This window comes from Pterocles gutturalis, unplaced genomic scaffold, assembly GCF_000699245.1.
Source record: "Pterocles gutturalis isolate BGI_N339 unplaced genomic scaffold, ASM69924v1 scaffold32105, whole genome shotgun sequence".
Lineage (NCBI taxonomy): Eukaryota > Metazoa > Chordata > Aves > Pterocliformes > Pteroclidae > Pterocles > Pterocles gutturalis.
Window position 1 is genome coordinate 14,157 of NW_010141856.1, and position 22,517 is coordinate 36,673.

The 22,517-nt window shown below is 44.3% G+C and overlaps 1 protein-coding gene across 1 annotated transcript; it reads left to right on the plus strand.

The window, feature by feature from the left end:
* Positions 1-4,752: 4,752 nt before the first annotated feature.
* CARHSP1 (calcium regulated heat stable protein 1, 24kDa) lies at positions 4,753-21,367 on the plus strand. Its single transcript, XM_010084180.1, has 3 exons — positions 4,753-4,933; positions 7,909-8,031; positions 21,031-21,367. The coding sequence occupies exons 1-3, from the start codon at positions 4,758-4,760 to the stop codon at positions 21,191-21,193; spliced, it is 462 nt and encodes a 153-aa protein (XP_010082482.1). The 5' UTR covers positions 4,753-4,757; the 3' UTR covers positions 21,194-21,367.
* Positions 21,368-22,517: the final 1,150 nt, after the last annotated feature.

Consider the following 22,517-nt stretch of genomic DNA (forward strand, 5'->3'; position numbering starts at 1 on the left):
TAACGCAGGGAGTAGAGGGTCCTGGTGCCTCCACTCTTTCAGCAGTTGGGGACAAGGGACATGCTGTTGGGAAGGGGAACTCTGGAGCAGAATCAGGCTCTGTAGTGCTCACTGTGTGCCACTGAGATATGTTTTTCTCTTGCTGAGAAGAGCTTGTAGCTGTCAGCAGAGGAGCAGGCAAAGCTCAGGGGTTTATCTGCGAGGCTTCCTTAGAGAAGAAAGGAAATGCAGCTGTGTAGTATACATTTGGAAACCAGGGCATTTAAAGGTGAGTAACTTTAAAAGAGTTATTGACATTGTTTCTAAATCCAAGGAAAGACCAGAAAACAAATTTTCAGATGTCCACATTCCTCTTAGAGGCTGAATTGAAAAAGCTAACTTCTAGCAAAACCTATCTGAAAGTGGCTGCTCTGGGGGTACAGAAACCTCACTCTCTCCTCGAGGAAAGGTCTGGTTCCAGGCATGCATGGCTGGCGCTGTGCTGTTCATAGACCATCATGGTACCTTCTGAAAGCAGCTCCTCCAGACAGTGTCCTTTCCAGGCTAAGGAGGCTAGGAAGAGCTTTTCCTTGGTGTTGGAGCACTGAAGCGTGCAGAGCAATGCTTCCTGGGGATGAGCCCTGTGCCTGCTGGAGGTGTTGCAATGTCTGTTGTGTGAAAACGAAATTGTTCATAGATGGAGTTATTTCCTGGAGTCTGTCGCTCTGCCCTATCCGTTTTGGCTTTTTACCAGGCATTGCCTTTAATTAAAAGTGAAACTAGATTTCCATGGTAGTGTTGTGCTGGTCAGAATGGATAACTTCCCTAAAACTGCTGTTTTCAGGGTATTTTTAGAGGTATGGGGTAGACTTAAAGAAGGCTGGAAAACAAATGTATAGCTACATAGAGAAATTATAGTGACACTCCCAACCTTAATTACTTCAACAGATTTTTTTTTTTTGGTAGCATTTTATGGACAATTTTAGAAATTTCTCCAGCATGTATGGCACTGTGCTTTGTAGGTCACTTGTTGCAGATGACATTTTGGGGTCTCTTTGTGTACACATTGGCTAATTGTTCTGAAAAAATATGGCCAAAAAATGTGCTTTGAAATGTCAAATTACTGTATTGTGTCCATAATACTACTGTGATTTATTTTATTTGTACTTTAGTTTGGTGCATACCTACAGTCTAAAAAAAAAATTTAAAAACAATGTTGGTGAAATATAAATGATGCATGTTGAAATATGGGCAGATGGAAGGGTAAGGTGGCACGTGGCTGGAGTTTCCTGAAGAGCCTGAAAATATCAGCACCTTGCGTCATGTTACGTTCATTCTGTAAATACCCGACGGCAAATATTTTGCTGGCTCAAGCAGAAGAGAGATACTGTCTGTATTGTCCATCATCTCTGTTGTAGCTGGAACCTGACGCTGCTGGGATTTTTGTAGCTGTGTTTTGCTGCTGTGGAGAACAAGGCACAGCAAGCAGGATGCTTGTGGGGAGCTCGGGCAGGGTGGTCCGTGAGCGCTGTCTGGGGTTCAGGTGATGTCCTCCTTGCCCTGGGAGAGTGGAGAGAGGTGGCTGGACTGGAGGGACAAGGGAAAACTAATGGAAACAGGGTGGGAGGTGGTGGCCTTGTGAAAGATTTAAGAAAGTAGGTTTGTTCAGCTCGTCACAAAGAAGGGAAGGTATTTCTGGCTGCCGAGGAGGGGCTGGTAGGCAGCTGTCTGAGTCCCAACAGTGATTCTTGATTTGCAGAGGGCCAGTTCAGAACCCAGGATAACATCTGAAAAGCATCTCTGAAGACTGCCGGTAACTGCATTTGGCAGGTAAAAGTTATGTGAAGAGGAAGGCTGGGAGGGCTGGGGATGTGGGGTTTCGGTTTGAGTGTTTGCTGCAGGCTTCCTACGTAAACACCGCCCAGGCTCAGAGTGCCTCCAGCTGCATGCGGGAGTGGGGATAGTGCTGCTGCTCCTTCAAGAGTGCTGCCAGTGGAAATGAGTTATCCCTGTATGAACAACATTAAGACAGTGGCCACACCAGAACAAACTGAAGTAGCTAAACTCTGCCTTTGTCTTTGAAAAGGTTCAGATGAAGTGATCTGCACTGAGGGAGCTGAGCGGAGGGTCGCAGGAACTACTGTGATCCCACTGTATGCAGTGCACACGGTAAAACATGGTATTTCACTGTCCAGTCCTTTTCATTGCAGCTGACTTTTACAATTGTCAGAGAAGCCCAAGAGGCAAACAGATGTGCTGGTGCACTTGCACATGCAGTGGTACAGCATACATGCCAATATAGACTGTTGCTGGGCTGTAGTGTAGCCACATGCTTTCTGTTGCTGCTGTTTGCATCCTCTCCGGAGCTGTACGTGCTTGCTGCAGCGGGTGTGAAGTCAAGCGTAGCTGCTCCTGGCTGCCTCCAGCTGTGTGCATTTGTGTGTCAGCTCTCTGAGCTCTGATCACGATTTAGGACTTGTGTAATACAAATTATGAGAGTTGAGGCCATTCATCTACTTTGGTTGTGGACAGGGAACAAAAAGGGTATTTGTACAGTGAAATGGCACTGAATGTTCTACATAACTGTTTTATGTTTACAGAGCAGAGGACACAAAAATAACATAAATGGGAACAATAACCTATGTTAGCACACTTCTAACTCCATGTAGCCTTCTTTGTTTGTAAATATTTTTGTGGTTCATCTGTCTTATACAGAAAGGAGGGAAAATTCTCCTGCCTCTCTACCCTTGTTTGAGGAAGGAGATGGGCAGTACTTTGTGGTTGTCTCTACTGTATTGCTGTGGATGGATGAATAGCTCTGCATTTTGCTTGACACCTGATCAGCTGGTTTATATTTAGATTAGGAGAGAAAGCGTGCAGTTCTGAAAGCGGCGTTTTCACTTGTGCAAAGGCCAGACCATGTGTGCTGAGTTATCAGAATGAGGTTTTAATTGTTTGCTCTTATTTTTCCTGTGAGTTATAGTCCTGCTATGTCAAACACTCATTCCTTGAAAGCAAGGCACCCAAAGGAGAGGTCTTTTGAAATCTGACGAGACTTCCACAGCAGCCAGCCAGCACAGCAGGTCTCTTTGGAGGAGGAGAAGGTTTGGAAAATCCCGTTCCTTCGGTTTTATCATCTTGGTCTCAGCTGAAGACAGTGGCTGGGAAGGGCATTAGCTCGTGGGTGGCAAACACCATCTGTATTTGAAACGCCATCCATAAAACTGTGGTTTTGTTTTCAGCTGAGTTGTTGCTCTTAAGAGCAGTGTGGAAAACTCAAGCTGGTACACGAGGGAGCATGACTATCCACTTCTACCTTCTCAGCACCCTGAGCAATTAAACACAAAGGCCTTTGTTCCCTGGTGACTTCATTCTTAAGAGGCCTTTTTAATTTTAGTCCTTAATTTCGGGAAGAAATAATGGGAATTTGTCATTGACAAGAAGGCTGCATCTCTTAAATGTCATGTGAAGGATCCACTCCATAATTCATGGGCTGGGGAGTGTGGGTGTCAAAAGGAGGGTGCATAATGGATATGAGAGATTTCAGTTCAGTGAAACTATTGGGCTTAAAGGCAGCTTTTTGTGCCTTTGTGATGTTTTCTTGACCCAGATCACCACACTTTTTGCTATGTCATCCAGATATTTTTAGATTTTCTCAAGTAAGAGTGGGGTGTGTTGTTGGTTATTTTTGTACAGCTTATTCTCCTTCCAGTGCAGACAGGGACTTGCCCAGTAATACCAGAGCAGTGCTGACTGATTCCTCTTCTTTCTGTCACTGCTGCACCTGTAAGCCATGCATTCATGTATGTAGAAGTTGTGCTGTTTCTTGTCAGTCCTTCTTGTTTGAAGGATTCTTTGAGTTTTGCTGCTTGTGTGATGAGACGTGTATTGCTGTTGGTGTGCTGAGAAAGGGACCTTCTCCCACCTCTGCTGGAGGGTGTGAATAAGAGCAAATCTGACATGGCCTGCTGGGGGTCTGAATGCAAGCATGGACTATTGGCTTCTTAGTTGCTAGACAATTGTGGCAGACTCAGACTTATCATAGGGGACTGCTGGGTCTGCCAGATCTCAGCAGGCTGTAGGGGTCACCTCCTCGTGGTCAGCCACTGCCTCCTGGCTTTGTCTGTGTTCCTGTCCTTGGCAGAGAAGATTGACTGTCTGACACTGAAATGAATTAAGGAGCACTCATATAATTTTTTTCTTGCAGTCAAGCTGAAGGTGTTACTAGCTCTGACAGAGCTGTGCTTACAGCTGAGCAGCAGCAGCAGTGAAGTTAGCATCGGTGATTGCACAGTGAAACTAACCTCCAGCAGTGGAGGTGCAGCCTTTATTTCAGCATTTCCTCTATTGTTTCTTGTAATGTGTGTTTGTGTGCAGGCTCCTTTGTTCTGTCGGTGGTCAAACCCCATCTATCTGGGAGCCGCATGGAGCACACCAATACCTAGTGTTGGGGCTGAGCTCTGCTTCAGGAGCCATGGCCTGTGAGTGAGGCAGGAGTAAGCAGATAGGTGTTAGTTGTGAAGTAATCTGTTTTCAGTGGAACTTCCTAGTACTGCTTACAAAAGCTGTGAGATTTAAAAATAAACAAACTTAGAAAAAAATTGACTCACTGACACAAAGCATGAGCTTTTGATGCAACTGTGTCTGCATGTACGTCTGCAGGAAGTGAGTCATATTCTTACAAAATCATCAGCTAAGTATTTGTGACTTTTATGACAATTCCCACTTTGGGTAAGTCAGATCTTTTCCTCTCTCTAGGTTTTTCTCAGGCATCAGGAATGTCTTCTGAGCCCTCTTCATCTGCCTCGCAGCAGTCCTCCACCTCTCCACACTCACCTGGTTCTCTCCATCTGCCTGAAAACCGCAGGGCGAGAGATCGCTCCCCATCGCCCATGAGGGGGGGGTACCTCATCCCCAGTCCGCTGCCCACCCGACGGACCAGGACGTTTTCAGCGTGAGTACTAAGAAACCTGCGTTTCACACACACAAGCAAACAGTTGCCTTTGGGCAGAATGATCGCTCCCCCTGCTGAGGTGAAGGGAGCAGTTGTATCTGGAAGATGCTTTGGTATTTTACTGTTAACTCTTCAATAAATTATGATGCCACTAGATTTTTAGTTCAAATTGCCTGTAGTTTTTTCAATCTTCTGTTTGCATAGAGGATGTTCCAAGTCTTTTCCACTTTTCTAAGACCAGAGTTTTACAGGGAGAGGAAAATACACTGAGATTTTTCAAAACAGAGTTTCTTGCCTGAAGCTTTGCTTCACTTCAGACGCTGGGCCGTGGCTCTCTGGATCAGTTGCTGTTGGTGCTTCTTCATCAGCTCCACCTCCTCCTTTGGCACAACCTCTCTTCTCACTGCCCCTGGAGCCCTGGACCAGACCTCACTGGAGGTTTTAGTTCTTTCACTCCTGACACCTGTGCTACCATCAGCCAGGTTACATTTTAAGGGTGGTCCGTGGCCGGATCACTTTCAGAGGGCTTGTTTCCTTTTCCTATTCAGCTTTCATATCTCCATCTTAAGATTGCTCAAATAGACCTGTAAAATAATATGTTGGTTTTCAAGGTATGAACCCTGATCTCTTTGATTCTCTAAGATTATATGAGGTTTTCCATAGAATGAGATGTAGTTTGTTGCTATTTGTAGTTATTTGAGGTAGAGATTTTACAGCAGAGCTTGCTTTCCCTGAGCTTTCCTGTGGCCCCATGGTGCTGTCCAGGCTCCTGGGAGACCCATGCCCGAAGGGGACCCCTCCACAGCGCAGCAGCAGAGGAGGGTGTTGGAAGGTTTGGCTGTTGCAAAAAACTCCCAGTGCCTATGATGGGTCTCCCAGTGAGGTGCTGACCTGCAGAAGGCAGTGTGGGCTTCTTTGTTAATCTCAGGGGCCTTTGAATCGGGGTCTGAGGGTATAACGTGAAGCTGTGGTCAATCCATTGCATTTCTGCCACAGTCTTGCAATCACTTCTGTGTAAGGGAGGTCTGGCAATACCAAGTGAAACACCGTGGAAGTAAGACTGCAAACCTGCAGCTAGCCTTAATGTCTTTGCTGCTTAATCTAATTGGCATGCTTTTTCCTTTGTGCTTCTTGCAGTGTTACCCAGCTCTTTTCTGCAAGAGTAATTCATGTGGATTTAAATGGCATCAGTCTCGATGATGCTTTGTATTATTACTTCTATATTAAAAATGAGGCAAAAAAGGACAGCAGCAGCAACAGAAGAAAAATTTGTATGTTGCCAGTTCCAAAGGTCTTCAAATGCCCTTAATTTTGTAATAGAAGTAGATTGCTGAAAAGAACATAATTGTCTTGATAATTGGAATTGCCCTTGAAAAGCAGTTCCAAGCTAGCTTGCCTCAGTGCTGTGTTAATAATGAACTCTTTGTAATTCTTCACAGCTGTTAATCCTAGCCTGGTTCTTACAAAACTAAAGAATTTGTTATTTGGCTTCCATAGTTCTTTGTTCATTAATTAGTGTAGGAATCTTGCTGTATTTGTTTGCCCTGAAAATCATAATAGCTCTACATTTTTATTGTTTTTTTTAGTGGCCTCTTTAAACAAGTGGAGCTGTAGGTGAGCTCTGGCCCCACAGTTGTATGGAAAAGGTTAATGTAAAAGGCAGTGGCTTATTATTCAGTGGGATTATTTAATTTTGGTTCATTGCAAGTGTGGGGCCTTGTCTCCCACAGTGCTTTATCTCCTTGAAAGATGCGATTGAACTTTAATGGTTTATTTAGGGCAGTGAGTGCTTTTCTATGTAAAAAGCACTTATGGGGTCAGGTGCGTCAACAGCTTTATAGAGCTGGATATGAAGTGATTAAATGGAGATTTCTTCTTTAACACTTTCAACTGTATTTTGTAGTGTTAGTTTGACTTAAGGAGCAGAGCTGTTACTGTGTTTTTAAATTATTTTATTCAGACTTGAGGAAACTTTAGACATTTGTGAAAGTGACTTAAAAATTGACATGATGCATGTAACAAAATGGCAACACAATCACTTACTGAATTTGAAGAAGTGCACCAAAATCATCTTCTCACATGGAAGCAACGTACTAGCTAGTCACGGCATGAGAAGGTCCTGATCTAATAACTCCTCTGTGTAAACCCTGTAAGACGTCTAAAACAGTTGGCTTCATTAATGAAAGTATTTGAGTGAGTTTGAATCCCGGGAGATTCAACTCAGCATATTTGATGGGGAAAAGGATTTAATCGCCCAGTTTTCAGGATGGGTCATAGTTCATGCAAGTCACTTTCCTTGATGGCAGTAAGTCTTTCTAAAGGTTTGTCTTCAAATCTGTCTTGTTTTAAAATACGGGTCCCATGACAGTGCAGGAGGAGATCAGTCTTGAGTTTTGGTGTTGTGCATACCATTAGGGTTCATAGTCTGCTGGAGTCACTTGGAGGTGGAATATTGACTTCACCAGATCGTAGTCTGGCAGGATAACAATAGACATGCATGCAGAAGAGGTGTGTGTAGATGTATATACCTACATATGTACACATTAACGCATGTCTTCATGCACTGCATTCTCGGGGTACTACGTGCACACCTGTTAAATTAGTGACAGTGCATACAACACCTAGGTGCACATTGGTACTCTCATACTCATGGAAGCTGTAAGATGCTTACATTTAGTATAGTGTCTACAAAAAAATTTGGCAGAGTGATGCAGCAGATGGATTCAGGATGGCAATTGGTGGATTATAATGCTAGCAAACATCTTCATCATCTTTATCTCCCTTAAAAAAGGCTACAGCAAAACATGTGCAGTGTATGAAACTGAGTATTAAGCGGTTGCTCCAGAGGAATATACTTGCTGGGAGTGTGTGTTTGGATCATTGTGCCCATTTGCTTAGTGTGCTCTGGCTGACACACCTGGAAGGTGTCGCATCTGTGCTCAGCAATAAACCACTTTTTGTGCTTGCTTTTGCAGAACTGCGAGAGCATCGGAGGGTCCCATCTACAAAGGTGTCTGTAAATTCTTCTGTCGCTCCAAAGGCCATGGCTTCATTACCCCTGCAGATGGAGGGCCCGACATCTTTGTACACATCTCTGAGTAAGTCATCTGGGTGGCCAAGGAAGGCTGGAGCTTTGGTTTGCCTTAATTACTGAATGCTTTTGATGTTTCAGGTACAGGAATGATTTACATTGTGTCACCCTTACGTCAGCAAAGAACAGTTATGGAGATGTTATTGGCAGCAATAGATTATGCTGTTCTTTTCCTGTATTACTATAAATCTGTTCGGTTAAAAACTAGATGATCCTGTCAGATCTCTTAGAGTAAGCTGTGCAGTTTCACCCAGACCTAGAAACTTGCATTTACCCGAAGCAAATCATCCATGCAGTATCCAGTTTTAATTTAAAGATTTATAACACTGAGAATTCACTACTTTTACTTTGTACTACTTGTACCATTATTAAACTAAAGGTTAATTACCTTTACTGTTAAGAAAAGTCATACTTTATTACTTCCTGAAGTTCATCTAGCCTCAGTTTCGAGTGGTTTATAGCTACAGTTCTCTCTCTTAAAGGGTTCATTAGTACCTCCAGTTTGTTGCCTTGAACACACTGAGAACCGTCACCTGTGAATCTACCTTTTGATAAACAAAGCAGATTAGGCTTTTCAAGTCTCTCACTGAGAATGTGTTTTTCTCCAGTCTAAAACAGTCTTTCCAGTCTCTTTTCTAAATGTGCTATAGAATTTAAATATAATTTTATAACAATACACTGTTCACATACTTTCAGTATACAGAGATAAAAATCTCCTCCAGACTCCTGTTCTGTTTCTTTCTGTACATCCCATAATCACATTAGCCCTCTTGTCCCTAGTCTTTTGCTAAGTTGCTTATCTGCTCTGACCTCTGCATCCTTTGCAGCGTCAGAGTTTGGTGGAGTCCGAGATACAGTCTGGCATCCCCGATAGCAGTGTTTGCATTCCTTGTTCCTAGATGTATGACTTGATCTTTGGTTGCACTGCAGCCCGTCTTATTTGGATCGGCCCTGCCTGCCAAGGGATTCAGATCCTGCTCCGTGACTGCACTGTGTTTCTTATTTTTTTGCTTGTCTGATCTGCAGGGTTTAATAGACAATTTTGTGTTTGTTTCTAGATTGAGATGTTGACCAGCATGGGGCTGAAACTGTTCTCTGAGAGCATGTATTACGATTGCTCAATGCTTATTCTCCAATAACCTCTTTTAGATCTGTCACCAGTTTTTAGTCTACCTATTATTTAAGGTGTTGAAGCTATATAATCCTTATTTGTTGTTTGGGGTGGTTATGCAGGGATAAGTCAACAAAAGCCTTACCAAAGTTACTCACATTGCCCCAGCTATCTTTCCTGCGTGTGTGTGTAGCACGTGTTCTTGGAGAGGGAGCACGCTGGCTGTCTTCCAGGTTTCTGAAACGTTGCTGCATGATGGACGTTGGCAAGCCAAAGCTTTTTAGGACGCGTGGGTGCAATGGGTGGAGTGGTCTGACTTATGTGTTCAACCCAAGGAGATGTTATTTAATATCTTCCTTTTCTTACATCTAATACAAATGCACAATTTCTCTGTATTTCCTGAATAAAATAACATTTCTTGTATCACAACTTAAGGATTTTACTGAGAACACCTAGTCTGACCTCTACAGATACTGATCAGCAAGGGCTTAGTTAAAACAGCCCTCTCGCAGATACATGAATCCTCAGCCTTCTAATGAATTCTTTTTAAAGAACTGTCTATTTTCAGACCTTTTTTTTTCCCCTGTACATTTTCTCTTCCAATTAGTTTGGTAAAATTTTCTTCAGTTACGTTAAATTAACCCCTTTAGAACCCTAGGATACCTTTTTGTTTGGGACTTTGTTTGTCTATAGAAAATGTGAACAAATCTTTCAGGTGCTCCCCAGTTCCTATCCTGTGGCCCAACGCACCTTTCTCTCTGGGTCCAAACCCCAGTACTTAATTGTGGGTGCACTAACTGCTCCTACCCTCAATCCCCTTCCAATCACCTGTAATTCTTAGACACTCCAGTGATGTTTTTCTGTTTAACTATTTAAGACTCCCATACGTCTGCTATACTGAAATCCTTTATGACATTATGAAAACCATTTTTTGTCTGCTGTGATTTTGGTGTCTGTGCGATAGGCCCCCTCCCACAGGAGAGTCCCCTCTCGTGCGCTGTTCTAGCTGGCGTATCGATCCTGTATGCTTTCAGAACGCTTTGGCTGCGGGGCATCAATAAGCTGTATTTGAGTAATTGTGCCCTGAATGTGATGTGCCACCCTCTCCTTTCCTCCACCCACTCGATCTGTTCTAAAAACACTACTGAACGAGTCACCAAGGTTGTAAAAGTTCATGGGCAGCCACGCTTCTTGATGTATTTTCAGCATGTTTATCTTGCTGCCATGTCTCAAGTGCTCTGCTTGCTGTCACCCTCACCCAGCCGTGCCCTCAGTCTGCCCCTGCACGGGAAAGCTGGAGCAGATGAAGGATGAGAAGGGGAGAGCTGCTGCGTGGGCAGGGGGTGACAGACTCTGGCCTGCTCAGGTACAGCCTTCAGCCTGAGCTCCAGCTTCCCAGGTCTCAGCTTGGTGCCCTACCTGCTGGACCAGGCTGCTTGTCTTCATTTTTAGTTACTTCTAATGCTCATGCGGGTGGGGAACTGCCTCCATGTGCCATGCTGCCGTATGCTGCAGCCTTTCTCCAGTACGGCTGCTCTCTCAGGCTTGCTGTAGGTGAGGAGATCTGGGACGTCCTCTGCCTTGTCCTCTGCTGGGAGGCACCTGTGCCTTTCTGGCAGATGTTTTACCCAACACACTCTGAACAGTTTGAGTGCTGGGGATCCACTGTCTCCCTAGGCAATCTCTTCCTGTAATTAACAGACCTGGCTCTTAATTGTTCCTGATACTTAACTGACATCTCCTTTGCTTTGAATGTGGCCCTTCACTCCTCCTTCCATCTCCACAGCAGGTAATGTTGCCCTTCCTCTTTAAGCCTATCACTTACATGTTAAAAGACTGTCCTCCTTGCTCTTTTAGGAACATTTTAGCAAGGTTAGTTCATATGAATTTTGTAGGACTGAAGGATGTGCTTTATATGCAACTTTTCTAGGCTCAATTCTGCTCCTTTGAAGCCAATAGGATCTTTTTTTTTTTAATTGAACAAGGGCTGGGCCACTGTTTTAAATATTTCTTATGTAGGTACTGTCTCAGAACTTCAGTTCAAAAATAGCTGATGTTCCTGCCTGAACATGTTAGTAGAAAGTGCTGTTATTGAAGTACTGAAGGTTTCAGCACATGATGTTCTTTAATTACTCGGAGCATATTTGAACTGTTGGAAACAGCTTTTCGTGCTGGTGATGGTATCACTGTCTTAATTCTGATGCAAGGCAGCGCTGGAGAGACGAATTAATAATGCTTTTTGATGCAGTTTATTTCACAAGGAATTAGAAGCATTGTTCTTTTTTAATGGGAACTGCTTATTGCAGAAGCGTTCTGTAACCATCATTGTGGCTCAGGGGATTCCGGTGACTCTGGTTTGTGTAGTGTGGGTTTTGAGATACTGCTTATGTTTATCATGGAATTCTTTTCTACCTCTTTAACCAAGTTAAACCTGAATGTAAGAGAGACGTCAATGTGTTCACTGTCTCAGTGCAGTATAGACATCTACTTGTGAAATGAAAGAGGATTTTCTGCTGAATTGGTTCTGCCTGAAAGCGAGGATATCAGGAACATGGATAAAATGGTATGCCAGTCTGGATTTGGCAAGATAGACACTTCTCTGTGTTCACCACTAAACTGTGATGATTAGTGAAGGTTTTGAGCATTGGGACCAGCTGCCTATGTTGCAGATTAATATGATTTTAAACATAAAGATTTAATTTGAGGAATTAAATTTTTTTCTTCCGTAAGCTTTGGGGAGCTGTAAGGTTGCACTTCAATGAAAATGTCTTTTGTAAAATGGGATGCCTGTTTCCCATAGCTTTCTGTTTATTTTTGTAAGATAATAACACTTAGCATGGTATTTCCATAAGTGAGCATTAGCCTAAAAATAAGGTCAAATATTTGTGATATTCAAAAGCTTCTTTACTTGGCATCCGCACAATTTTCAGTTTCAGTATCTCTGCAAGAGTTTAAGGTGATTGTGGACACATGGACATGTTTTATGAGTGGAACTTGCAGCAAAGCTGCATTACTGTGAAGCTGGACTTGTTAGGGATGGGTAGATATACAGTATAAGAATTGCCAGTTTGAAATGCAGGTTTTAAAGGTGTTTTTTGTCTGTGTGGCTTTGTTTGTTTTAACGAGTGTCTCTGAATACTGCAGAGAAGGTTTGGTTTGGGTTTTGGTAACACTGGTGTGGAGCCAGTTCTCCTTTTTAACTGATCAGGAACAAATGTACAGATCTGTACAACTAACCAGGGCAGCCTGGAGTTCTCTGGAGGTGCTGATATTAGTTGATGGTAGCGTTTCCTTTTGAGCCGTCCTCATGTGGCACATAGAGGCATGGTGGCAGCTCTGGTGACAGTCATCACAGGTGGCGGCAGCTTCCTGGCAGCGCTCATGCCACCTTCTTGGGTTGGTCTGCGGTTAAAGCATCTGTGGCTGAATCCCTGTACCACAACTGCAACACTGTCGGTACTTGAGATAGACAGATTAGAGCCAGCTCACGCACACTGACCTGAGCAGCCGTTCCTGCCTGCAGACATGTGGCCTGGCACAGCGAGAAAGCTGTGACATCCCTGCCACCCAGCCAAAGGTGCCAGCCATAGGCTCACTGCTGCTTTCTGCATTGCATGCACAGTGAGTCCTGCTTCCTTGTGTTTGTTGGAAATGCTTCTCCAGTTGATATAAACAATTGTACTAGGTGAATGTTACGGCTTGTTGATCCTGGTGAGATTTTGTTTTTCTCATACTTCGCCCTTCTGCAGAACAGAAAACAAACTGTGCTTGCTAGCGGTGAGTGCAAAACCCTAGCTGGCAAGCATGGGGATGGAGGAGTTGCTGAGATGGTAATTCTAGATAATGGTAATGTTTCTGGAAAGCTGGAAGCAAAGGAAAAATCATTTGCCTGGAGTGAAGTTTTTAAAAAGCCCTTAATTACATTTTTATAGTGACATGTACTGTTAATGCTTTCATTTCCACCAGCCTGCATCATGATCCACTGTTGCCAAATTGATGATGTTGTTGTAGCATCACTGCTGAGAACTGTATCCTCCTCAGGATCTTACCTCTGCTGTTGTTTCATGGCAGGAGCAAGTCAGCTCTCACAAATACAAGCCAATTGTTACTGAAATGTAACAGCTCTGGTGGCTTCAGTTTCACTCTCTTACCACTCTTCCTGTAGAGGTGGCACATTTCTGGGGAGCGGATGGGGAATCCCCACGGTGCTGGCTGTTGAGGTCCCCCCTTGTGTGGGGGGTATCTGCCTGGACAGATGGGTTCCTATCTGCACGCCTTCCAAAGGGGGGGTCCTGAGGGCACAGCCCAAGGGGATGGGGGGAGGTGGGGTGTGGGTTCCGGTAGTGGCAGGTTAAATGATGTTCTTTAGAGCGCTGCATGAGAATCCCACTCTCCTGCTTTCCCAGTGTATTTGGAAGCGGGCACATGATGATGGATGCTCGTTTCCTCTCTGGGCTTTTGTATTTCACTGGGACTTGGCCTGAATCCTGTGTACCTGCAAGGGCAAGGCAAGGAGGTAGCTCACCAGCGAGCACTGACAAATGAATGACCACACTCATGTTTCTGTAAAGGTTTTATTTTGCAGAAGCAGCTGATTTAATGGAACAGAAAAAGCATGTGCGGTGGTTGTGGGTTTTCTGCAGTTTGCTAGAACTTGGCTCTGAGGGGGAAAATGCTGCATTGCAGAGAGGCCTTCAGGCTGTGTCCTTCAAGCTGGCTTCCTGACCCCGTGCTTAATGATGGCTTTGGAGAATTGATGCTATACTTCCCCTGGGATGTTGACACACAGCACTCTTGGGTCCCTGGAGAGATCCTGATTTTGCTGTGCTTCGCTTGTGCGTTGTTGTAGTCTCAGGAGATTATGCTTGTAGTACCTGTAACTCAGGAGTGCCAAACAGAACAGAAGTGGTCTGGCAGGGGGCTCCCAGGCAGGGATGTGGTCCCATGCTGCTGTTGCTTCTTTGTTTCTGGCTATGCTGGAGATGTACTATCAGCCGCATCTTCCTACAGGGAGGGACCAAGCTGCGTCCCTGCTGCAATGTGGAGCTGGCTTCAAGCTTTTCATGTCCGTGGAGAGATGATCTTTTCACACTCCTTTCTTTCCTCTGATTTTTCTGCCAGATCACTATGTTTAATGCAAAGCATTAATGTCACATCTCTTCTTCTGACTCTTCTGTGATGCTGTTCTTCTGGTGGAGTGTAACAGTATGGGTTGGAAATTAACTGATAATTATAAACAAACTGAGAGCTGAATCTGAGCTGAGAGAACGAACCTTTCTGGTCTCTCTGCCTTTTCTGTGAACTAGCAGCAAAACAGTTTCTGCTGGCTGCAACTGACTGCTCTGGGGCTGCTGGGAAGCCAAATCTGAGCTTTCTGATTTCCTTCAAAATACTTAAAGCACTTGATGACTTACCTGCTTTGGGCTGCACGCTTCCTTCCTGACGTGCTCCTTTTCTGGTGCCTTGCTGGATCTGTTGAAGTGTCTGAAATAAGCAGATTATCTGGGGTGGTGAGGAGAGGCAGCAGAATACCAGATCTTACTTGAAGGGGGTTTGGAAATTAGTAGAACATGGATAACCTTTTCCTGAGGTTCCCCACACCCCCCCCAGTTGTCTCAGAAAACTCACATGTTGCACTGGTGCATGCAGGAGAGACAGCTTGCTGTGGTGGAAATTAATAGAACATGGATAACCTTTTCCTAAGGTTCCCCACACCCCCCCCCAGTTGTCTCAGAAAACTCACATGTTGCACTGGTGCATGCAGGAGAGACAGCTTGCTGTGGTCGTTGTTGTAGCAAATCCTTCCAAGAATCTCCACTTAAATGATATAAACTGTAATAGGTCAAAGCCAAGACTTCTACTCCACCTGCAAGCCAAGCAGCTGGCACTGAAGAAGACTGTGGCCACGCGAGGATGGAGGTTCTTTGTGGTTAGTGAGGACAGAACATGACTGCCCTGGGCTTTGGTTTCCAGATGCAAACAGCAGGTATTATTGTGACAGGATCCAAGTTGGATGCTTGCAGGAACAGGCATCTTCTGTACCTCTGACCGAGTCCACGCAGACGTCCTTGGGAAGCTCTGCCTCTTGTGATCACACCAGTTTCTTCCTCATGGTGCGTGGTGTGCTGCCTCGTGTTGAACTAGCTGCTGAAAGCAGACATAGAGCCATAACTATCCTTGAACGTAGATTCAAAAACCATGACTAGAGATCTCAGTAGAAAACTGCACACAAGGATGATGCATGTGCTGTACTGGGAGGGAAGCTGGACTTGGCAGCTCCTGGCTGCTCTTGGGAAGATCTCTCTGCAGCAGCACAGAGACCAGAGCGTTCCTGTAGCAGAGACCTTGGATATTAACACTGGGATTCTTCAGTGTCTGGACCTCTTTCGCACTTGTCTGTCCCAGTTATGAGTGTGACTGGTGGGTGAGAGGCAGCCCGGCCCCTGCTTTGCCTGCCAGCTGGCTTGATAAGGTCATCGCGGGCTTTGCTGATGAATGCTGGAGCTGTCAGCTTGCCCCGGCACTGCGTGGGAGGGCACCCAGGATTAGTAACTGATAATAGTTCATTACTCTGTCATGTCCTGCTCTTAAATAAAAATATGAGTTTCCCGAGAGCTGTGTTGAGGTATTGAATGAGTTTTAAGAAGCCCACAAGAGAATACAGCCCGCTGATCCACGGGAAGCAGCTACGTGGTGTGATCCATGGCAGGCCTGTTGACCAGCAAGGCTCTGAATTCACTGAAAACTCTCGTTCAAAAATGTTTCCATGTGGCTTAGTCTTTGTCCCAAGAGGTTTAACTAGAGCCCTGGAATATGAGTAGCAGCTGTGAGAAGGAAGAACTAGAACATTCCTTATTTAGTTAATTTCCCAATAACCTCCCAGTTCCCTAAAAATAGTGCAAGATAAAATGCTCCACCATACCAGACTGGCGCTGAGCTGGGAAATGAGAGTTGCTGGATAATCTAAAACTCACTCTACTATGTCTCACTCTGACACTAACATCAGGAAAGCATTTCCTATTTTTAGCTTAATTTATTGAAGTGTCTTAAACTTCCTGGGTACATAGATATCCATTATTTTGAATAGAACATGCATACCCATCTCTTAAATATCCGTGAAAATCTCCACCTTCCTCTAGGTCAACATTTAATATATAGTTAGGGTAAAAGTAAAAAATACAGATCTTAAAAACGTGCAATCAATATATAACATCAAAACAGTTCATGTTTCACTTCTACCAAATTATCCAGGTGACTTATATTGTATATAGAGTGGCTTTTGTTGTCTGAATCTGTTCCAGGATCTCCCTTTACTTTCTCTGATCTTTTCCAGTTCATTCCCCTCCCCACGCTTAAGGCAATTGCTTCCTGATGGAGGATCTTCCTGCAGCTTTGTGTAGGGCTCTGCCTCCAGTGCTATACCATCTCATCACCTCTGAAGTGCCATTATTATATTGTTCTTTCTTGACACCGCCAGAGGTGCTGCACGATCTGGATGTTGTTCGTTCCTGCTTCTAAGCATCATGTGGCAATAACAATGCTGGAGTAAGTCTGCATCTGTCCCAGAAGCAGCATTTGGTGGGCAAACACTGTGCTGGGAGCACTGTTCACAAACAGGTTTACTCAGGGTCTGAACTAAAACTTTCGTGCTCTTGCTTTTCATATGTACCGGGGGCAATGAGTTAATAATCTCTTGTTCGGTAGGCACCAAGAATAACTGGTAATCAAAAGGCTGCAGGAAAGTAAAGAGTGTCTATCTGTCAGAGAAAAGTTTAAAGGCTGAAAGCAGAAAATTAAATTTGAGCTGTTTCTGTGTCCACAACCTTTTTGCACAGCTGTGTAAAGGACAGGCCTGGTCCTGATGAGGTAAGGTCGCCTCAACAAGCCAGGAAAGAAATAAGACAAACTAGGGGAGGAGAAGAAGCCATGCTGGGGTTGAATGAGGTTTTATCACAAGCTTCAGTCTCTTGCAGTGTCAGGTTGGATAAGGAAAGAAACCAAGAAAGGATCTGATGCTGTCTAGTGGAGAGAAGTGTACCTTTCTGAGTAACACCTAGAGCTGTGCAGATTTGGGGGCTAATGTGATCTGTTCAGTAGAAAAAACAGGCGTAATTAACCTCATGATTCAAGTGTAAGCAAATGTTTTGTTTTGTTTTGTTTTTTTTTTCCTGTGCAGACCAGGGGCCGTAGACAGTACCCCAAACAGTCATCTAACAAGTGCTGAGCGATGCAGTGGCTTTCAGTGATAGCTGAGTGTGTCCTCCAGCCTGGGCTTGTCCCTTTGCTTCTCCTCTCCCTGACTGCAGCTTGGCATATGTTAGGCATACCATTTCTGTGTGTGTACTGATTCACTTGTTCTTAATTTCTTGGCAAAACAGGACCGCTTTGGTTACCAGTGCACCCACAACCCCTTTCTTACCAGAACTCATCCTGGTATATATTCATATTTCAATTTTAAACCAAACTCACCCCAACAAAATACCCATCTTTTTTAGCACTCAAGCTGTACTTCTTCCTCACTTGAATTTGAAGTTTCAAGTGATACGTAATTTATCTCTGTTTTCAGGAGCTTAAAACCCTGCCTTTGTGTACTGGCACGTCTTTGGTGCTTTGGGAGGCAGTGTGAACCCACCTTCCTTCTATATTAGCCATACCTACTGATATCTTCTGCAGATTTCAAGTGTTTATTTTGCTAACTGCGTCTCATCCTGTTTCATAGGAGCTTTTAAAGAACATGTAAGGTTCCTGTTTGTTAAAAAAACCTTTCAGCCAAACATGAGAGCCCTTCCTGGGCAGGGCATCCGTTTCATTTAATGCCTGCAAATTGGTGACTGAGCTCACCGCTCACTGTGCGTGTTCATCCTCTGTGCAGGAATCAAAGGCAGTACCTGGGGTGTGGAGTGAGCAGCTGTACTGTCAGGAGGAGGTGCTGCTTCGGTTCCAGCCCCACGTAACTGCTCTGCCTGTGCTCTCTGAAACACTGTCTGCAGCTGGTCCTGGTGCTTGACGCCCCGTGAAGAAACGTGTTTCATTACGACTTGTTCCAGTGGCTCAGCTGTACTTGAGTACAGTGTAGACTTTCTGCTTCAGCTTGTATTGTCTGTGTTCGTGACATCTGACATGAGAAATGTTTGTGCTCACTGTGTTTTGCTAGTTCTGTGTTCCTTTGCATGGATAAAATGTGATGTATTGCCTTCCCCTGAACGATGCTACCTGGCTCAGGTGGGACTGACGTGGTGAATGGGTTGTGTTGCAAGTTACTGCTCGTGGCAGTGTGGTTTTAGCTCAATAGCAAGTTTTGTGGTTTTCGTGGTTTTTTTGGGTTTTTTTTTTTTTTTTTTTTTGGGAACAGGGGATCATTGAAGAGATTCAAGTGGGAAAGATTGTGATTTTTTTACACAACATTCCTATTTTTACTCGTGCTTTGACCCTTTCCTGTGTCTCTTCTTGGGGCTTCATGTCCACTTGTCAGGCTCTTAGACAAGTAGCATCTGCTCGTCCTTGCTTGAAATCCTCTGTTTCAAAGTCAGCTGCAGAGAATTTGGTGGCAAATTCCTTTTGTCAGTGAAAAAGATAAAGTAATCTGTTCCTGAAAGTACTGGGGGTGCAACCCCTTCACACCTGAAGATATCTCAAACCTGTTAGAAATGGGGGGTGGGGTATAATGAAGGCAATAACTGAAGAGGACAGCCACAGCAGGGGTCTGGATGTGGGAGCTGGACCATGGTCTGCCCAGTGTGACCCAGGGCTGGGCTGGCACGTTGGCCTGGAGACTTTGAAACTAGAGGTTGGTCGGACCTCTGTGGGGAGGAAAGGGCTGTCAGGTCTGATGAAGGAGGCTTTAGCTTGATGTTTCTGTAAATATTTTTTCTGCCTTTAATTTACTGCCATTTTCCCAGGCACTGCTCTGAAGAGTTCAGTTTAGGACATGGCCTATCGGGTCTCAGGCAGCTCTGGAGTAGGGGTTTAGCCCAGGGAAATAACGTCTGAAGGATTTGTGTTTCAAGCCACAGGCCTGGGGAATGCCTTTAACTCCTCGTAGCAGGTTTTAGATCTGTATTTAGGTACAGGAGCATTTTCAATATCATGTTGATACAATCGTTTAGCAAACAATGACATTTCTTCCAAATTTCCCATGGGAGAAGTTCTAATTTATGGGTCCGTTTTAGCTCCCCTTGTCCATGACTGCTGACCCTGTCTGATCGCTGAGCACCGGCTCCTTCTGCTCAGCCACAGCCCGATGCACCAGCGCCCCGAGCAGCAGCTGTGATGCACACGTCAGGGGGGAGCGGGAGCTGAGCAGCCCATAAAGGGGGAAGGGTCGGGGAGAGGCAGTGCAGGAGATGAAGCTGAAGGTTTTGCAGAACTGCGGGAAGAAGCAAAACCTGATGTGAAGTTACAGCTGGCAGTAAGAGCCGGTATATTTACCTGCCAGTCTTTCCTGCAATAGGAAAGCCATAACAGTAGTGGGTCACAAGACAAGAGTGGATACAAAGGGCACTGCTAACATCTTAGATCCCTGCAATTAACAGAAGCATTTGGGGGTAAAATTCCTGGGGGGTGCGAGTATATTCCCAGTATTCTCTCAGTGAAGGCAAATAACGAAACTAACCGTGTGTGCCAAATTTCTGACCTAGAAGACTTTTTTTTTTTTTTTTTCTCTGAACCCAAATCTTACCCCCAGTGTAATATGAGTACACAATCAAGTCACACCAATTAGGCATCCAGTAGAATTTATAATTAGTGTTTATCTGTTCACAAATAGAAATGCTGCTGAGAAACATTGAAAAAAAGTGAAACAGCAAGAAATATAGAACCTAAGTTGTCAGAGAAGGGGGGGGAACCTGAGCATGGGGTGGTGTAGGTATATTTAAAGGAAAGTGAAGTAACGTCCTTTTACTGTCAGAGAACCACGGCAATGCAGGTTGGAAGACATCTCTGCCTGTCTTCACTGGCGCACGCTGGGATTTTTATTAAAAAGCTCTGATGTTGAGCGCAGTGGTAGAGGTGAGGCAGGATGTTAGCCTTTGGAGATCAGTACATCATTCTGAACAGAAGGTGACAGCCCTTTTGCCATTTCCCACTGTTTCCAGATAAGGACTCACATGCGGTAACAAATGCACAGTGCGAGTCCCCCAGCATCCCACATCATCACGCTGGTAGAGGCTAGGGAGGAGTGAGTGACTCTTGGAAATCTTGCTAAGTGCTGGATGCTGGAGGATAGTTTCTGTGGTGTAACGCATCAGGGTCACAGAACTCTCTTTTTTCACAGCAGGTAATTTTGAAATATTTGACATTGTGTCTTTCTTGGGCTTCCCCCCCCCCCCATAAAACAGATAAACTGTGTTATGGTGGAGTAACCTAAAGGTAAAATCAATGACTGGCATGGTACAATCCTTCCTCAAAAAAAGAAAAGGAGAAAAAACCCCACAACTTCAAAAGCTTAAGTGAGAGGAGGGGGGAAAAAAAAAAAAAAAGATCAACTTCCTATAATTTAAAAGAAACAAAGCCCCCAAGTGAAGTGCCAAATAGTGTCAGCCCTGCCCTCTAGTGCTGCCAGCGAGTAAGAGGTGGTTGCATGGTTCACAGCAGTGTTGTCCAAGGCTGGGCTCACCTTTTTACTTCTTATACCGTATCAGAGTGTGGATTTTTTTGTGTTTGTTTTCTATTTTGTTTGATTGACTTTTTAGGGTGGTAGTGATGTTTATAGTGTTTTCATGGGATTACTGCAAGACAAGCAAAATCAACCTCAGGCTTTGGTGGATGATGAGCTCTATAGAAAACCTGAAGTATCTTGAGCACCCAAGATCATCATTACGATAAAAATTTAAATAAGCTGCAAAAGAGTTAGGAGTGTTTTGTGATTTATCATTAACTGAAGCTTCCCCTCCACAGTATCGAAGGCGAGTATGTTCCTGTGGCGGGCGACGAGGTCACCTACAAGATGTGCACCATCCCTCCAAAGAACGAGAAGCTTCAGGCGGTGGAAGTGGTGATCACCCATCTAGCTCCTGGAACCAAGCACGAGACCTGGTCGGGGCACGTCGTCAGCTCCTGAGGTGTGCTGGAGGGAGCGCGGCCGCTGCCTGCATGGTCACTGCTCAACAACGGGCTGCAGGGGACCTGGCCTAAGAATATTCTACGTATTGTGTGGGAGGAAATAGTGCATTGTCAATAAATCAGAAGCAGGCCAAAATTACCGCTTTTACAGCTGGTCTGGAAAAAAAAAAGGCAATTCAAATGCTAATGAAAAAAATCTAACGTAATGTGTTTACAAAAAGTGTATTTTAAAGAGAAGTAGTTTGTGTGCTTGGTGGAGGGGGAGACGTTTGGTTTTTCTTTTATCTTGTGAACTGAATCCAGTAAATGCCCAGGGGGTTGGGGAGAGGTTTGAAGGAGAGCTCTTCTAGCGCAGACGGCTGTAGCAGAGGCACAACTCTGAGCTGATCTCTGTAAGGGTTGGAGTGCTGATGTTGCTGAGAACAGTGCCTGAATGCCTTGTGAGAGAGAGGTGTTCATTGCTGAGATTTGTTTTCCTTGTGGAAGGAAGTTCACAAATGGAGCAGCTGCCGCAGGGTGGAAAATCTCCATCTGGTGGTTACGCTTCGATGGCCACGTCTGGGTGCACTTCACATCCACCATTTGCAAATGGCATGTCTGCATATGTGTGGAATACTGGGGTTTTAAAGCCTGAATTGTTCGTGAGTTTACTTGGGTGCCTTGATGGTTGATTAGCAACAGATTTTATAGGCCAGTATTAAAAAAAAAAAAAAAAGAAAACAAAAAAAACCAAACCAAAATTTAAAAAATTTGCTTCAAGGTAAGTGGTATAAAGCTGTAGAGTAGTGGATACTTCATAGCTTCTGACTGCATCTGAATTTAGACAAAGCTGAAGATTACCTTCTTGATTGCATATAGTGAATGTCTGCCATGGCATGTCACTGGGCAGGCAGAATAACTTGTACTTCTGAAAAGCAAGTTATGTGCTGTTTAATGACTGTATATAAGATACTGTGCGAGTTACTTAAGAGGCTCAGCTGTCTCAGTGAACTTGATTCTGCCACCATTTCCCTGGAAAACTTGCTTGGTAGGATGTGACATGGTCACCCTTGCCCTGACTCTTCTCTGCCTGCAAGATTTCATGTAGTTGTAGTGCAGCTAAATTAGTTCTGTTCCTATTTGCCTTCCACATCTGTTTTTCAAATGAAGCATTTATCTCTGTTATGTTCTTAATGGTGGATTTTTATTGACTTTGCAAATAAAAAAAAAAAAAAAGATGGCATGATACTCTTCTGTTAGTTGTGTGAAACAGTAAAACTTCAGTTGCCTATTTGCAGTTTTAACAATAGGCACTTGCTGTTATGAAATGTTTTAAGACTCTT

Excerpts from the sequence above, each read along its gene's own strand:
- CARHSP1 (XM_010084180.1), top strand. The coding sequence starts at position 4,758 with ATGTCTTCTGAGCCCTCTTCATCTGCCTCGCAGCAGTCCTCCACCTCT. Across the intron at positions 4,934-7,908 it reads CGGACCAGGACGTTTTCAGC|AACTGCGAGAGCATCGGAGG; the intron begins GTGAGTACTAAG and ends TTGCTTTTGCAG. Across the intron at positions 8,032-21,030 it reads ATCTTTGTACACATCTCTGA|TATCGAAGGCGAGTATGTTC; the intron begins GTAAGTCATCTG and ends TCCCCTCCACAG.